Source organism: Micropterus dolomieu, linkage group LG14 (genome assembly GCF_021292245.1).
Source record: "Micropterus dolomieu isolate WLL.071019.BEF.003 ecotype Adirondacks linkage group LG14, ASM2129224v1, whole genome shotgun sequence".
Classification (NCBI taxonomy): domain Eukaryota; kingdom Metazoa; phylum Chordata; class Actinopteri; order Centrarchiformes; family Centrarchidae; genus Micropterus; species Micropterus dolomieu.
Genome location: NC_060163.1, coordinates 1,912,093 through 1,931,315, shown reverse-complemented (window position 1 = coordinate 1,931,315; position 19,223 = coordinate 1,912,093). Strand labels below are relative to the sequence as shown.

General features: G+C 41.2%; 2 protein-coding genes across 5 annotated transcripts in view; one reads left to right on the top strand and one right to left on the bottom strand.

The window, feature by feature from the left end:
* bms1 (BMS1 ribosome biogenesis factor) overlaps nt 1-19,223 on the bottom strand; it is a 654,080-nt gene that overhangs the window by 238,546 nt on the left and 396,311 nt on the right. The window lies entirely within an intron of this gene.
* The window catches only part of jmjd1cb (jumonji domain containing 1Cb), a 147,442-nt gene that overhangs the window by 50,027 nt on the left and 78,192 nt on the right, over nt 1-19,223 (top strand). For all 4 annotated transcript variants that reach the window (XM_046069157.1, XM_046069156.1, XM_046069159.1 and 1 more), the window contains one exon: nt 6,651-6,851. In XM_046069157.1, the coding sequence (XP_045925113.1) occupies nt 6,651-6,851 (201 nt within the window). The remainder of the gene's footprint in view (nt 1-6,650; nt 6,852-19,223) is intronic.

Sequence of the window (19,223 nt, the reverse complement as noted above, 5' to 3'; positions counted from 1 at the left end):
TATTAATATGCTTGCTATTAGTAATCAGTGCATGCAAACGGATCACACACAGTGGGGCAGAATCTATAGTTCTGTTCTTCACATCTTATTGCATTATACTGGGGTATTTAGAAGTCCTGGAGGTATGATTTTAAATGCTGCCAGAAACACAGACGCTGCTCTTTCTGCTGGATCGATCACATTGGCTATTCCTGAGCACTCAGTTCGGAATTTGTTTCATAACTTTAGTGGCACTTTACACTTTTGTAAATCGCCACGTTATACCAGTAGGAAGAATGAACATGTAGAGTCTATTCTTGATTAAAAGCTGTCTTTTTGCTGTCTACCTTTCACTTTTTAGAGCACGCCATGTTAAGTTACTTCTCTAACATGCTTATATCTCCGACTGTCACTCATTTCGTCTCCCTGTGTCCCGCAGTGTGTCCCACAGTGTGTCTCACTTAACTGAGTCGAGTCACCGTGAAAACATTTGATTGACTGAGTAGTGTCACATGAGATGATTCTGAGCCACTAAACTAGCCCCGTAAAAGCTAGAAAAGCTGTGGCAGATAAAATAGAAATGCTGCTGCACTGCAAAGACTATCAGCAGCAGCTCAGCGGGTTTTTTTTTACACAAATACCGTCATACACCATATACCTCGGAGTAATGGCAGGAAGGTATGAAAAAAAAAAATTTGTCCGTGTGAAAACTATAACACATAACACATGCTTAAGCTTGTGCATTCATAGCTTTAAAGCAGGGTTGAATTTCTAAAAATATAAAAACTAGAATATGTGTGGCAGTGTTTCAAACCAAACTCACCAGTGGGAGAGGCCCAGCCGTCCTGAGACAGCTGGCTTGCCAGCATCACTGGCCGGATTATGGGAGGTGACTCTGGTGTGTTGACATTTTTACATCCAGTAAAGTTAGGTAGAACTACTTGCAATCACGGATTTTATGTATCATAGCAACCAAAGCAGGAGGAAAAAACGCTGCGCCTCCAAAAATGGCACGGTTTTCAGCGGGCAAAAAACGCTGGAAACGTGGACATGGGCCCTAAGGGCCTGGCGACTCGTCACGCTGCTGGCGTTTTTACCAGCTTGTAAAAACACGATGCTCCCATTGGAATGTATTGAAAAAAGACGCGGGCCTCAGAAAAAAACGCTTTGGTGGACACGGGCCCTTAGAATCACTAAGCTTTTCTGTAAGAAGGTTGTTCCAATTGGCGATTGGCTTGCTTATCGACGATTGAAGGGATGATCAGCGATTGGTTTTTCATGCGCTGATATTAATTTATTTATTTGTGGTGACACGCCACAACATCAACACTGACCACCACATACTATTTAATATGAGTAAAACCATAATTCATTGTGGAACTGCGGGATTCACTCAGCACCTCCGCTCTCTCTCTCTCTCTCTCTCTCTCTCTCTCTCTCACAAACACATCGTAACGGACCCGTGTGTTTATGGAAAAACGAATAGATTGAAGTTAACTCGGAAGTGCAATTTATACTTCTGCGTCAAATCGACGGCGTAGCCTCTGCGTAGCCCCCTACCCTACGCCGTCACCTACAGCGTAGCCTGACGTGTACCTCCTCAAAAATGTAACTACACGTCGTTTCGACGCAGACCATAAGCTCTGTGATTGGTCGGCTGGGTAACCTCACAATGCCTCAGAGACCGTCAGAAAGTACCCGTGCTTTAAAGTAACTTTTACTAGCGGCCAAAACGGCGGCTGTAACACAGTGGATTGATATATTTGACCGTCACAACCCGAGCGAAATGACTCTTTCATCAGAATGAGATCCATTCGGGCGATAACATTTGAAAAGGCTACACCAGCCGCACGTTTGCAATTTTACCCCCATTCACATTAGCGGAGGGCTAAACCGGAAGTTAGCCTGCTCGGCCGGTTAAAGACGTTGGGGGTTGTTATTGCAGATTGACGGACAAACGGATGCACGAGTATAAATGCCTGGCTAGACCCTATGCAGGAGTATAAATCAAGCTTGAGACAGTAGTCTATCTATTTTCTTAACATAACGCTGTTGACACGCTGTACATAGCTGCTATCGATTGCACCCTCCTCCTCACCGCCGCATGTGTATGCTGCCACAGTTACACGGTAATTATGTGGGAAACACTATACTGCGCATTTACAGCTGTTTCTGGTAGTTTCCCTTAAAGCTAAAACGCCTTTTCTTCCATCCTGGCATTTCACTGACTTGCTGCAATGAAACGGCGATCTCAAGTAGCCATGATTAGACGATATGAAAATAGAGAAGACTGCCTAACCCTAGCATCACGTGGTTTTATTTTTGTCAGCCAACTTCGATGTTGAAAATGTGTATTTGTTTGTTTGCTTGCTGGGATCCAGAATAGGTTTTTGTTGAGCTATGGACTATTGTGGAGATTTGAACTAAGATAAGGACTCGTCTTTGGTGGATGAACTGTGGGCTTTGTATTGAGCCCTGACTGAATTATACACTGCACTCAAGTTCTCGTGTGCTTTGTGTTTCTTGTTGTCTGTCGGCACCCGAAAAACACCTGGTTGTTAGTGATTGTTAAGTAAGGTGGAGTGATTGTCATGTGTCATAACATGGGCCTTTTGTGCATGCAAACATGCATGTAATGTCATATTATGCTTTTTGGCAAAGTGACAAAGTCCACCCCAAAGGGTGTTCCCATCTCTCACAGAAAACACTGCCCTGAACTGCCTGAAAACAGCTAGTTTGTAGTCCAGCCTTTTCTTCCGCTTTCTTGTGATGTCACAAAAACCTTTAGCAACAGGCTCTCAAAAACACCAGTGGAAAAACAGTGAGCTGCAGCACACCTCTCCTCTCCCTTCCAAACACTAGCTACCCTCCAGGCAGTCAGTGGACATAAAGTTGTTCCTGTGATGTAGAGACAGAGCTCAGTTAAAACTTTATGGATGAAAGATACTTTTGTTACAGATTAATAACTCACCACTCTGAAACTCTTGCTCCAGTCCATGTTGCCAAGCTGGTAAGGGGAACATGTACAGCTGAACCCAAGCCGTGTTTACCGGCTTTTCAGGACCCGCCCTTCTCTGCTTCTGATTGGCTAGTAGTCCTTAACTAGGAACTGCACATGTGCAACTCCCAACAAAGATCTTGTAGAGGTGAGATGCATCACTCCAAAACGAAGCGTTCAACACAGGGTGAAAAGAGGAGCAGCAGCAATGTGCAGCATGACAAAACTATGGTGTTTTTTGAAAATGAAACCATGTAAACCTGTTCTGGTACAACACCTAAATAAGATTATGAACCTGAAAATGAGCATAATATGGTAGTTTATACATTGAATGATAACATTACTTATGTTAAATGATATGCTAAATGAGCTGAATGCCACTCTTTCATTTGGTGCATACATTTCAAAAGAGGCAGAGAAAATTTCAGACCCTTCTTACAATGATGTATTACTAATCCATAGAAACATTTACCTCAGTTGATAAAACATGACGGAACCAAGAAGACAGAAGGTATCGGGTGAATGCCAAAAATATTAGTATTTTGACTTCTTAAATTTTTCTGTATGTGGCCCCCTTTCCAAAAAGCTACCCCTGCTTTAAAGGATCAAGACCATATATTGTCCCAGAAATAATTGCGATAAAATAAATTATTGTAATTTTAAGACCATTTTATGCCACTTTTATAATTTAAAATATGTAATAGCATAATAATACAAGTACACTATTCATAAGAATATTCAGACATTAGAATGGAAATGTCAAAAATAATTTAAAATATCTTGAATAAATAAAACGTAAATAAAATAAAATCACACAACCAAAACAACCTGCACCTCTGTGCAAGCGGAGAGAGCTGCACTCTAACATGTTTTCATAAACTCATGATGTGGGTCTGATGTTTTCTAAGGAAGATAGTTTGTGGCCCAGTCAGTGTTCTTGCTGCTCTGTTATGACAGATGTAATGCATTTCCACTTACACAGCAATGATGTGGGCAGCAATTTAGTATTATTTGGGATGGTATTATCATATCATGTCATTCTTGTTCAAATATATTTTATTCAGTACATGATATTCCATACATTTTCCATATTATAATATTTATATTGGAATAAATATTCTCTATTACCATAATATTAAGTTCAATCGTATTTCCTCCACATGCTCCATTTTCCCTCTCAGTCCACAGACTGGTGCACACGCTAAATTGCTCGGAGGTGTGACTGTGAGGGTAAATGGTTGTCTTGTCTCTGTGTGTCAGCCCTGTGAACAACCTGTCCAGTGTGTACCTTGCATCTCACCCAGTGTCAGCTGGGATGGGCTCCAGCCCCATGGCCCTCAAGGATAAGCTATTATAGCCGATGCATGGATGGATATTTTTATTAGATTCAGTTCAAGTATCATTATCAGGGGCCTTTGTAAATATTTTATTTCCTGCAGGCCTCTTTTGGCCTTTGGCTCATTAAACTATTTGCCCCATCATTTGTCTTTAACCATCTATATTAAATTTAAACCAAAAACGTGGTTTATTTTCATGTTTTTTCCACAGAGAAATTGAACGTAACGTATCAAATGTTCTTTTTTAAACGTTTGCCACCTTCATTGTTTAGTGTCCCTCTCTTGCACTAAGTGACTGTCAACAAAACAGTGATTGTTTGACGTTGAATGTGTTCCACAGTGGGCTGGAAGGGGCTGGCTAGCAATAGAGATAATGGCTAGTTCTAGGTTTGTTGTGTATGTTCTTTTTTCAGCACAGCCCTATAATTTCCTGTCCCTATGTGGCCTGTTATTGGCCCGGGGCCAACGGGCAACATTTAGTGTTAGATTGGGTTTTAATGGCCTGGGCTGACGTACAGCCTGGGCATAATGTGAAAATGTGCATATGCATGAGTCTATATTTGTGTGCGTCCCTTTAATTTGTGGCAGTAATGCTGGTTTAGACTCTTACAATAACCCCCCCACACACTAAAATGGCTGTCAACCGAGTTTTTTTTCCTGCATTGAGAATTGAAAGAGTGTGAAAGAGAATTGAAAGTGTCTTACTCTAATTCTGTAACACCTTCATCCAAACCTTTCCATTTCAACAATAACACAAGCTGTGTTATTCAGTGCATCTCTGCCTGCTCAGGGAACAGTAGAACCACCCCAGAGCCACACTAGGTGAAAAGTCAAGTTAGCAGCATGATGCATGAAAATTAGGAACAGCAGTGCTGCTGCAGGAGGAGGGACCTATGATAGGAAAGGAGAGGCAGAATACTGGTGTTTTAGGCAAACTTGTTTTGCTATTGCCTGAGTTGTTTGGATTACCAAAATGTGTTGGTGTTTACTTAGATTATTAAGAAGACCGTGGACCATCAGATTTATTGCTCTGCTTGTCAAATCTCAGAAATCAGCACCTAGTTTACTCTTTTGGCCAGCAGTGTCTTCTTGCAGCCCCAAACAAATCACTTTTGGATTGTGTTTGTTTCAGGACAAATTGTAGGTTCAAATCTTCTCTTTTTTTTGGGCCATGAAAATCAGTTACTACTCAAAACTTGTCAACAATAAAGGTGACTGAAAGTACACACATTTTATTCATTCATGTTGTTAATAATGATGAATTAAAGAGAAATGTTAATAACAGATAAGGGTGGTGGTGGTGGGGGGGATCAGTGTCCTGAAATGACTGCTACTAATACAGCGGAAATGGTAAGAGAGGTCAATAATCAGTGGGTCAACTGATGAAGGTATTAATGAACAGATAGATGCTAATAAACAGACAGACTGCTGTAACTGTAAACAAGAGAGGACAGACTGAGGTAGCTGCTCTCAGTCCTGTTGGCTGGAACTAACCACTCAGTTGACTGCAGTAATGCATTATGGGAGGGGGGTGGGGTGGGAGGCTGAATGAGGAGAGATGCACTCGTTGATCCCTCTTCCTCTCTCTGTGTATGGAGGGAAGAGTGGGGGAGGTGTGAGTTATATAGAAGGAGGAATGAGAGAACAGGGGAAAGAAGATGACAGAGGAGGAGAGAAGAGAGAAAGATGGCTGTGCACATGCACACACACACACACACACACACACACACACACACACACACACACACACACACACACACACACACACACACACACACACAGACAACAGACACCTGCAACCATCAGTCACTGGATTGTATTTGTGCAGTGAATAGAAAGGCTTCTGTGACTCCAGCGGTACAGTGTTAGGATACCTCTACATTACTGTTGACTCTGTGATCAAACTGAATTTAATGTCATCAACTTCTCTTCACTCTTACATCCCAGACCTTGTCTTAGTTTATATGCATTCAGGATTGTATTATTTGTGTGTGTGTGGACAGTATCTGTGTTAATTGCACATGCTTCTGTACAGTTTGATTTTCTTCATGTAATGGTTACAAAATGTGAAATTAGATGAGCATGTATCTCACATGACATGAACATAATGTACCCAGCATTGACTGTCAGTAGAATGCGTACATCCTTTTTATTGCTCCTCTCTTTTCTTTAATCCCCCTTCTCCACTTCCTCCTCCATCTCTTGCTTCTCTTCTTCTTATTCATCCTCCTTTTCTCCTTTTTCTCCTCCTTCTGCCGTGCAAAATCAAACTGCACTCATAGTTGTTTTGGTTTGCGATGTTGTTATTGAAACATGTCTTTTTGTGTGCTGTGCAGGCATATGTGGAATTTGATGACCAGGAATGGGAGAAGAGAGAGTGGGTGAAGGTCTATGAGGATTTCCAGCTGTTTCTATTGGAGCACCAGCTGGTCTGGGCCAAGAGAAAGGAGGGAGCAGGAGGAGGAGCAGGAGCAGGTGGAGGAGCAGGAGGCCTACTGCTGGGAACCAAGGCCAAACACATACAGTGGCCTGCCCTGGTAAGACCTTTGTTTTCTATTTATAAACTGGACACAATAGCAGAAACAGTCAGCCATATGACCACGCTGCCTGTGCTGTTACACATTCACCAGTGTTTAACACAAAGTATTAACTGCTCAGGATCATTCTTCATCCTTCCTGTGTGTTGTGAGATTCATTTGCCTTTGTGGTGATGGATCCAAGTGGTTGCTGAGTGGCAGCCCTGCACATTTACCAGCTTTGTCAGTTTTGTTGGGCCTGTATCTCAGAGATTTAGGGACATTTCTGACTCCTTTAGTCTCAGTAACCCTTTTTAAACAGAGATTCTGCAACACTGCCATTAGGGCTGAACGCTCGTTTCCAATCAAGATTGCCATTTGAAAGAACGCGATTAGCTAATTGTGAAGACGGCGATTAAAATTATCCTGCGCATCTGACCCATTTGAACAGTCATGCAGTTACAAATGAATTCCGTTGTCATCCTGTCACAGACCTGTTGTCCTGTTACTGTCCTGCTCACCAATCAGAGCGTGCACAGGGTGTGTACATTTTACAAACAGCAAACATAACAAGAGGAAAACGTGGGATAATGGCGCCAGCCGACAGACACAAGCAGCGGCTGTGGTTTGTCCTGCGTCAGCTCACAATGAAGAGTTTCAGCACCGGGGCATTTAGCTTCCCTACGTTGTTGACGTGTTGTTAATTTGTCATTCTGTGTGCTTCAACTCTGGATAACAGCTCTCTATGAGCCCACTCCGTTTCGCATTTCAGAATAAGAGCGTTTGCCTGTTTGTTTTTGCTGACTTTTTCAGATTTTGCTTATTTGTTCAGTTGTCCTTGATTTTTGTGTTTCTACTATGGTTTAGTAGGCTACGTAGATAAATTGTTAGGTTTTTTTTTTGTCTGTTTTTAACTGTGTTTATTGATGATGTATTTTGAAAATTGACCGGATTCTCTCTGCCGTTCTGTCTGACTTTCTACCTGGTTCATCTGCTCTGTGCTGCTTGACGTGGTTTCTGTCAGAAAAAGACTGGCAGTGATAATGAACTTAAACTTCAATAAAAAAAAAAATCACAAATTGAATCGTAATCCTAATATCTGGCAGAAAAATCACAATTAGATTTATTCCCAAAATCATTCGGCCCTAACTGCAAGGAAGGAGACCTGTCACTACAACAGCTTTGCTTTTTACAACGAACCGAACAACTGCAGCATAATGCTGATTCCATTCAGTTCTATTACTAACTCCACTGCCGGCTTAACAGCAGAACAACAATGCCCCCCCGTTCCATGTTTGTATGTGTTATGCTGAACAGCGAGGCAGAATAACGGTGCAACATTACCGCCTTAATACAGGCTGTGTAAAAAGGGCTGTGTGTGTGTTTACCAGCTGTTCTAAGTGCTGGGCTGTGTCTGTTGACCTTCCAAAGGCCACTGCTTTGTTCCTCGTGGTGAGGGGGTCTGTTTGGTACATTGTCACGCTTTTCAGTTGTTCTCCTTGCCACATGAATGAACCATGTTGTTTTGCTGAGATGCTGGACATTTTGCTTCAAGTAGCTTGTTTCCAATGCAGGAACTTTTCCAGCAACCCAAGAACCATTTAAGAAACTTTGTTATTTTGCCCGTGTTTGCACTGGAACTGGAACACTGAGCAGATTGTCTGTAACACTATGTACACTATATACAACAACAAGTCACTGTTGTTTCCTCGTGTGTGGAAATTGTGTCTAAAAAACAACGCTGTAACTTTAACTAATCTTCACTGTTCTTCAGATGGTGGAAGCGCAGTTTAATTCCTTAGTTCCTGGATATTCATCAAAAAGTACTTTTAGTTGCCTCATGTAACTTTTACCTGTTAAATAGTTTAACTAATAATAACAGTTTAATTACTAGTTTCTCAAGAGCAAAATCCGTCCCCAGCCCATATTGCCACTGCTTTGAAAGCCAACTGAAGTAGAATAAATGCTTTGCAGGGAGGATTGAGGCAGTGGGGGGTACTTTCAGAATCTAGCTGTCTCTTGTTGGTTCTTCATCGTTGCCAACCCCAGCTTTAAAATGCCAGACGGATGTGCTTATTTTTGTAACACGTGGTTTCCTATAGCTTAGAGTTGCTTTGTAGGGCTCCTGTATGTAGTGAAGTGAGTGTTGGAAGAAAGTAGCAGCTGACAGCACAGTTAAAACGTGTTTGTCTGATAGTGGCTTTAATTGGAACGTCCCGCTCTGTGTGCGTCTCATTATGAGTCAACACATCAGCACTCTGATGCTGAGTCTGCTCTGTGTCTCTGTTGTCTCACACACATGCTGTGATGTGGTGGCACTGAGGTTGCTGTGGTGTTTTTGTTGTCGTCTGTATGTCATAATATTCCACACACACACACACACACACACACTTCAGACGACAGAGGTCTGTGTAGGCATACTCACGCTGGAGCATGTGGATGTGTGTCTGTGGCAGTGAACTCGTATTTTTAGTCGGTTGGAGCTAAATGTTTTTGTGTCAGTCCCTGACTGAATAATTTGGTTTGTAAATGTTTGACATTGACAGCATTTAGTTGTGGACTATGTGCATGTATGTTAGCGTGTGCTGGGAAATGTGATTCACTGTTTTGATTATGTAATAGCAGAGTGCACAGCGCCATCTGGCACATGCATGGGAGATAAGAGTTCAAAGACTTCCACACACAGTTTTTCCTGGTTGTTTTTCTCTCTGTCTGACTCCTCCTGTTTTTTTCACTCGTTCGTCATATCACTGCCCCTCTGCTGCTGTTGTCATAGCAACAGCATCAAAATCTAGTACAGACACACACACACACAAGTGGTGGACACAAGCGGATGAGCTGAAAGCTTTGAGAAGCAGTGTATCATTTTCTGAAAAGAAAATGTTCAAATGTTCAATTCTGTGTTCGGTTTTAGTTAATAACAATGAAATGATAAGATTAAAAGAATTCCACATTAAGCAGAATATTGGAGAATTTATTTCCTTTCTGGTAGATTTTTGAAAATTGTTGCCTGAATATGCCTTTTATTGAAAGCGTTACCTTAAATCAAAGAAAATGTCTTTCCACACATACACTTTGAAATACTAGCTTTCTGATGCTTTCCAGCTTCTCAGTTCTGCTACTAGTGTTCATGGGAATTTTGGGTCAGTGAATTCATTCTTTTAATGAATTTACATGTCCGCCAATGTAATTGACTAACCCCTGATCATATTAACATGATGCATTTTATCCAGACTAAGTGCATTACACATCCTATCATGACAGTGTTGTCAACAGAATGCTGTTTTCATTCACTATTTCTAGTTGCTGTAATTAAATGTTTTTTTTTATCACTGGTAGCCCGCTGTCTGTAAAACTCAACACTTCCCACCGATTTTTTTATATTTAAAACCCAGCTACACAGGGAGTGTTGAGTTTCATTGACGGTAACTTAACAGTGATAGAAAACACATCAAAGTAGTAGCAGTAAGAATACTATGGAGATTACATTATTCTTTACATTATTTTACTTTAGTTTTAAATTTTTAAAAATTATTATTATAATCACATTATTCCAGATTCATCAAGAGAACAGGTCAACATGAATGGTTCATGGGTGATGGACAAACAGAATCAACAGGAGAAGATTAGAAAACTGTAAGGCTTCATACAAAAATACAATAAAGTATGCTTTAAAATTGGAAATCAGAAATGAAGACTTTTCTCTAATACAAACATGTTTCAAATAAAGCCACGTCTCTTTAGTTGAGGCACATAAATGTGCAGCTGCAGCAGTACCAAAATAAATTGCTCCACAGCGGTTAGATACAACCATCACTAACTACACTCCTGGGAATTTGGTGAAATCAGATTTAAAATCATAAAGTCAGGAGGCATCAGTGGACAACTTTTACTGTAAAGAATGAATGAATCAGCTGGCGCTGCATTCTTCTTCTTATCAGTTCAGTCAGAAAGAAGCAGCCTGAAACCTGAAAGAGTTTCTTTATTTTAGCGTATTGACGGGCTCCTTAATTGAACTCTTGAGTTTAATGTTCAGAAAGTCTGATTTGCTTTCTGAAACATGCACTGCTGCAGAAACACTGATGTTGATTATTATCATTGACACATTCACCTAGAAACAGACACCTCCACAGCCAGACACACAAATTGGTCCTCACACAGGCAGGACCAGCGTGTCACACACTAACACGCACACACACGCACACACACACACACACACACACGCACACGCACACACACACACGCACACACGCATACACACACACACACACACACACACACACACACACACACACACACACACACACACACACACACACACACACACACACACACACACACACACACACACACACACACACACACGCACACACACACACACACACACACACACACGCATACACACACGCACACACACACACACACACACACACACACACACACACACACACACACACTGTGGAGTGGACACTGGTTATGTACTGTAAAATATGGTATTATACTCTGCACTAAAATGTTTGAATGAGCCTTTTTGTTTATTTTAGGGTTCTGTAATATATCTATTTACAATGTTTTGCTTTGATTAAACACACTAATACCACACTGTACACCAATATGGTATTCTGAAAATAATTTTCCATCCCTTACCAACTAATACACATGTGTTTTGTATTTTAAACACTCTTAAAAGCTCCTTCTTAAAGCTTCTTTTCATCATGGAACTTGTATAAGATATTGATATTATGTAGTCTAACTATTATTAGTAACAGCATTAAAACCAGGTATTTTGTTGTTAGGGCTGGGCAATTAGTCCAATTTTCATTTACAATATTGGCTTTCAACGATTATGAAAACAAGATAATAAAGATAAAAAGATTATTGTGCCATTTTGCCTTGTGGTATAAATCACCCATCTTAGGATGGGTTAAATGCAGAGAATGAATTTCCCAACAGGTAAAAGATTACTTAAATCCAGCACACCCCTTTCCTTTACAGCCGTGCACTTTCGCACCTCCATAAGACTTAACTCACTATCGGCAGGCTGTGGCATGTTAAGTTCTGCTCACTGCGGTGTGTGAGCCAGCCGCCCCTTGAATTTCGATGCTGTTATTGTACTGGTGCTTGGATTTTGAACAGTCTTTTAAAAAAGTATTTATATTGATTATATTTTACAAGGTATTTTTTGTTTGTTTTTCAGTTAAATTATATTTAAAGTTCAATAAATGCGTAATGTTTCCAAAGTCAATGAGTAACTTGACTTTATAAAACAACTTACAGCATTAATCTTCAATTAAAAAGGCACAGGAACCCTGGTGTGGCAGTAAATATATGCATCTCCAGCTGCTGTGCATCCACTGAGGCCGCTGTGTAATCACTAGTCAGTGTGGGGAATTCCACACAGAGGCAAGTGACATTGTGTTAGCTATCTTCCTTCAGAGCAAATTGGCTGTGAAGAACGAAAATGGAAACACACAGGGACGGAGGAGAGATGAGAGAAACTGAAAAGAAAGACTACAAGAAGTTAGGAATGAACTGACATGTAGCAGAACTTGCCTCTGGTCCACTGTTGTAGGATCGATCAGTGCTTCAGTGATGCTAATGACAGCAGCAGCAGTTGTAGGAGCAGTAGTAAGAATAATAATAGAACAGTGACAGCTGCAGTAGTAGCTGGAGGTGGAGCAGTAATCTGATAACCAGTGTTGGGCAAGTCACTCAGAAATTGTAATATGTTACTAGTTACTTATTACTCCGTAAAAAAGTAATATTTCTTATTACTGGGTGATAAAAGTAACGTAGTAACGTTACATTACTAGTTACTTTCCAGTGTTTACCACAGAATGACAGCCCGGGGGGAGGGGGTTCTAACTTTGGACTTGTTTGTGCGGTATTCAGGAGAGAGGGAGCGAGGAGGTGCTGCACAAATATATGCTCCTCAGTACAGCTCCTCAGTCAAATATGATTTTAAATATACCTAGTAAAAAACATTTGAAAATCAACATGTGGCGGTCAGCGTTGATAATTATCCCAATTATAGTAATAATAATTAAACTGTGGACAGGTCTCCAGTCTGTCAAATTGCTAACACACAGACTGTTCACACCTACAGACAAATTAGTCTGTTAGCCTAACTTGCGTGTCTTTGGACTGTGGAAGGAAACCAGAGCAGAGCAAATAAAACATGCACATGCCACTGACAGAAAGATTTTAGACTGCATCACATGTAGCGACTCGAATCAGGCTAAATCTAAGACCGTCATGGATAGGGCTGGCCCGAATGTCATTTTTTGAGCTTCGAAGCTTTGATATCCAAGTGCAGGACTATGAAAGGGAGGAGTAACATAAAAGAGGAATATTTATTTCAGGGTTAAAAGGATTGGATATTGAGCAAGTGAAGAGTGAGGCAGAGTGAAAATTGACACGTGCCAAACGCAGAGCAGGGGAACCGTAGCTCAGAGTACAGAGTGAGAAAGTCTTATCCAAGCAGGTCCAGAGCAGAATCCGGGAATAGTTTAGCCGGCCGGGATCCAGAGAGAGCAGACGGGATGAGCGCTATTTTAGGTAGCCATAACTGCCACACTACAGTTGTCATCACTCAGTTTTGCTCTCACACAGCTGAGGGCTTCATTATGTTTTCCCTTTAATGTGTACTGGAGCGTTGCATTCACTGCTGTGTGGTCAATATTCGAATCTCAAAATTGAAAATCGAATGTGTATCCGACAGTCGAATATTTGAATATTTGAATATTCGGGTCCAGCCCTAGTCATAGCTCAACTGATAATGACTACTCTGTATTACAAAGCCTGATGAGCCACCGTTAGCAGCCTAGTGAACACTCACCCAAAGAAAAACCCTCTGTACTTCCACTGTGGAAAAATGGTCACAGTCTCCTTGGAGAGCTGACTGGTCGACTGTGTGGGGAGGGCGTTAGCAAGAAAGATGCTAATGAAAGCTAATGAACTTAAAGGTGCAGACATTGTGAATGTGACTCATAAGGCAGAGATCAGCAGCTAGTGTTACTCATGCCGTGTGTAAAATCTGTATCACAAAAGTTCAACACTTTGCTAATATAATGAGTTTGAGGAACCTCGTTAGCTGTTTTCACCCTGAGCTAACATCTGCAACCATAAAGAAGACCGTGAGCCCAGCTAGTCAGCTAAGAATTAAGGAAGCGCTGGCAAAAGAAAATTGAGGATGCTATGTATTAAGATGCTTTCAGATGCATCAAGAATCCTTTTGCATTTGAATTGTTGACATGTGAATCATAATTGAATCGTAAGGCCAATGAAGATTCACACTTCTAGCGCACAGACAGACAGACACGCACGCTCACACGACAAAACATATGTACGTAAATGTATTGCAGCTTTGGCCCAGTTCAGTCTTGGCTTGGGTGTGTATTTGTGTGAAGGCAGTGTATTATTCTGTATATGTGTATTCTGTATAAGTATTTGCATGTCTACAGATGTATGAGGGGTGTTCGTCTGTCTGGTTGGTGTAATGAGGTGGTGTCAGGTGAGGCAGTGTTATTCAATTCAAAGGGTCTTTATTGTTTTTGTTCATTTATTAATCTCTTCTAGGGTAACCTTAGCTCTGTTTGCTAATGGAAAAAGCCTGTTTCATCACACACAAACACACACAGATGTGTGACCTATTCCCTTTCAGACTACAGTCATCTGTTAAAGTGTGTCATTGCAGCTGAGTGTGTGTGTATGTGTGTGTGTGCGTGTGTGCGTGCAGCTGTCCTCTGTGCTGATGCAGGAGTCTTTTAATAGAGAGAGTGAGAGAAAGAGAGAGAGTGTGAGAGTAGATTGGCTGTCAGTGAGAAGTGTTGCGTAAATTAGAGTCCTAGTATAGTGTGTTTGCATGCTGATGTATAGGGTTTGTGTGTGCTTTAATGGCAGCAGTCTTTCGAGGCAGGACCTGCCTCAGGCTGTGTGTTTGGGTTGGGTCTGTTCCCAGTGAGCGCACACACACACACACACACACACACACACACACACATCTGGTTTTAATTTAGCCCTCTTGTGTTTATTCTGCTCTGTTTTTCTACCGTTGTGTGTTGCTTTTCCGCTGGTTTCCCGTAGAAACAGGCGAACAACAGTTTCTGCATTTTCTCTGTTGTTTCCCCAGTAAAAAAACAAATAGAATTTGGTATCATGCTTTTATGCACAATCATTTATAGTAAGTAAAGTCAGTAAGGTCAGGCTGCTGACTATTTGGCTATGGTCTAGTTAGTTTCATTTATTGTTCTTTTGGAAATTCTCTCTGTGTTAGTGGCAACCATCAGCAAATACAACCACAACAAAAATACATTACAACGACACCAAACAGCTGCTACAGTTGTGGACTTTCTGGTATTGTCAGTCTAAGAATGTCAAGGAAACTAGTATTCTCATCACTCAAAATTAATAGAAATTTGTGGTATTGTGATTACAGCTCTAAAATGTCATTTTTTTAATTGAACACAATATATTTTATTTTTAAGCAACAACATATACTACTGCTGCTAAGAATAATATAAAATAATGTTATCAAATCTAGTTCAGTGTTGATGCACATATACACATAAGGAGAGAGACGAGTGTGTCTCTCAGACACACACACACACAGGGTCTCTCTCCGTACAACACATAAACAGTGGAAAAGACACCAGAGCCAGTAGTTTTTTGTTTTTTTTTAAATGGCGTGATTGTACACAAAGACTTAAACAAAAGTATAGACGTGATACCAGCTAAATTTAATTATTGTACAAAATCACATAAATGTAGTACTCTGCTCTTCCCCGCTCTGTGAAGTAATGTTAGGCGTGAAGGGTGAAACCACTAGCTGATGTTAGCTAGTTAAAAGTTAGTTGATGTTTTCTGCCTCGGTAGCAGGCCAATAGTATTTATCTCACCAGTGCTAAACATGCTAACTGTCTTAGCTTGTAGCAAATTTTTATTTCAAGATAGTGTGACCTTAAATTTAGCAAAGACTGACGGGTGGTGCTCCTGTAGACAGGATATCATATTTGTGATATTGCCTCTGTCTTTTTCAACGGGGGAAATGTTCAGGGGTTCCCCTCCTTCAGCCATCCTGCACACAGGTGACTGACTGCTCGCACCAAACGGAGGGGGAGGGGTCGTGTTACTCTATACGCTGACAGAATCTGCGGGATTCCTGCACTTTCCGTATTTAACAAGACATAAACAGCTGTTACCGTAGCAACGGTATAGCGAAAAATTTGAGTGGTTTTAACCATATAGACTGGACACTTCTACCAACACTAGCAGGCACTGGACTGACACCTGAGCAATCACTAAACTAAATCACCACCAGCACTCCGTATTACCAGTGACCAACAGATCAATACTGTCAGGAGAGGTGTGATTCAGTTAAACGACATTAACTTTCTACAGAGCCAATCACGCCATCAGGGCCATCCAAGTCGTGCACTGAAAAACAGCTGCGTAAACACTTAGCGATGTGGATGCTGAAGACCTTTGCGCTAGGTGTTGGCTGCAGTCAGTGCCGTGTGTGCCTGCAAAAGATTGTCAGCTACATTTACAGCAACATTTTAGCTGAACAACCTCAGCATTGCTCCACGACACACAGTGCCTGTGACCGTAGCGACTAGTGAGAGAAGTTTCTCACGCCTGAAGCTCATCAAAATGCACCTGAGGATAGCCACGCTCCAGGAGCGTCTGTCAGCTCTTGCTCAGATTTTTTCAAATAAGCATGAAGTAACGAGGTCACTGGACAAACATGAATTTATTAGAGCATTCTCAGCACTCAAGCATAGGAGAGTGAAGTTCTAGACAGGACTACCTCAGATTTGATCAACAGTGAGTCTTCTAACACATCATAGCAGAAAAATAAAGTTTGTTATAATAATATTATTAATAAAATGTGTATAGGCGGCCACCCACATTAACTGGGCGCCCAGATGCTTAAGGGACACACACACACTGCAAGTCTGACTGTCACTACTCAGCTTTCCTCTCAAATTGTTTTTGTTCAAAGGAGAGGATGTGCTCACTCCTGTGTGTGTGTGTGTGTGTGTGTGTTTGTGTGTGGAAAATGAGTCTTCTGTGGGTTTCCTGTTTGCCAACAGACTGATAATGTGTTTAGTGAGGCAGGTTTTGCTGTTGCCTCTTTTTTTACCATCTCCTCACTCTCCCATTTCGCCCCTTCTCACAATAATTTATTATGAAATTGAGGTGTTGTATGTTGTAGTCTTCTTGACATAAGAGACCATAAACAGTTGTCTTAACTGTCATATTGAGTCGTTATGAAATGAATATTTAGAAACAGAAATGAGAAATGAGACCTTCATCTTTAGTTCAACTCAAACATTCAACTTGCTAGTACCGCAGGTTTTGCTGTAGTAAATCATTATTATATACTCTGTGTTTGTGTGTGTGTGTGTGTGTGTGTGTGTGTGTGTGTGTGTGCAAGCCAATCTTCCAAACCTCTAAAATTTCAGGTGGACAGATGATCACATAGCATTATTTTAACCAGTCTCCCTGGTCTGTAGACTCCTCAGTTGTCAGCCACAGATGCAGTGTTGATGTGGCTTTCACCATCGCAGGAAAACCACATACTCTCTAGGTGTGGTTCACAGACTTTGTAGTAGCACAGAGTGTGTTTCTCTTTCTCTGTGCTGCTTAATGATTGAATAAGGCTGTATTACACACAGAGGGTTACCAAAGTGCTGCAATTTCAGGTGTGACCAGCGACCGTGAGCGAATGTAGATAGATTGTTCTTGCTAAATTTGGTTTATTAACCTCTCTCCCTGTCTCATGCACACACAGTCATGTTTCCACACTTCAGAGGACATTACATTGACCTACATTAATTTCCTGGAGACTTACCCTAACCACTTCTTGCCTTACCCAACCCTTAACCTAACTTTAAACCATGTCTGTACTACTATACTGTAATGATTTATGTTACGGGGACTTAACATAAGGTGAGTCCCAACAACATGACTGTGTGTGTCCCCACAACACGAATAATACACCTTCTCGCTCACACACACACACACACACACACACACACACACACACACACACATACACACACACACGTGTGGTAACAGCCTCTCCCCTGTTCTCTCTCTGTCTCCTCTCTCACCACCATGATGACACATCTTCCTGCAGACACACACATTGCACCTCGGCTTGGGTGATGTCAGGGTGTTACGGTATACCGGGGAATTTAGTCCTGAAAGTCCTGAAATTTACTTACTTACTTAATCTAGCTGATGTGGTTCTTGTTTACCACACACACATACATCCCTCTGAAGGTTTGGCCCATTAGTCGCACCTGATTCTACGTCCACTTGTTTAGACTGTCCCAGTAGTGGAGCTAATAATGCAGACTGAAGCTGATTGTGTTTATCTAGTTATTTGCCTGACTATTGTGATTGTACTATGCTTATTAGGCTTCCCCACACTGACACCACAGCTTTATGTTCTTGTGAACAGTAGGGACCGCTCTCTGTTTCTCCTTTCTCTCACTGAAGCAGAATGCCAGCATTACACAACAGCAGAGGAAATGATGAAGCAACACTGTTACATGACTTCTTGGCACACGTGTGTGTGTAACCTCAGCCATCTTTAACAAAACACACAGTAGACCATAACTGCTCTTGTTTGGACATTGATTCTGACAAAAGCTTTTCAATTGAATAATTTTGTTGTTTGGCATTTAGTCATTTGAAGAAGTATTTCATTTGAGTGCCATGGCAGCATTATGTTGTTTCTCCCTGCTTGGCCAAAAAACACTGATGTTTAATCAGTCATTGGCATCCTGTACCTGCTGTCGGTGTTTTGATTTATCTGCATGGCTCTGCTCAGGCCTCCTCCAGCTCTGCCATGGGATCAGATCTCATCTGACACCACAGAAAACTCCAGCAAAGAGTGTGTCTGTTTGTGTGTGTGTGTGTGTGTGTGTGTGTGTGTGTGTGCGCATGCAGGGTTTTTCCTGGCTCAAAATGATCCTGATCACATGCACACACGTGCATGTGCACCGTGTCTCCAACTAGCTCAAGCAAACACTTTGTTCAAGCAACGTAAAAAATAAAGGAACCTTGTTCAACATTAAATGAACATAAAAGATTATGTGTTGATTTACAGTTAACAAGCAGCATGCTGATCAAATCAAATAATAACATCAGCTTTAGTTTTCATGTATAGTCTAGCTGATGTTAATTCCTGGACATTAAATTTCATCTGCAACTTTCTGTAGTGTCCCAGTAATATCTGTTGTTACTGAGGCATGTCATGTGACATGGTAAAGTTCTTTTTGAGACTGAGAACATAAAATGTTATATATAGCGATGTAACACTATATTAAAACATTGAATGGTGGAGAAAAGCATTTTTGTTTTCTTTAGTGATTCTTTTTT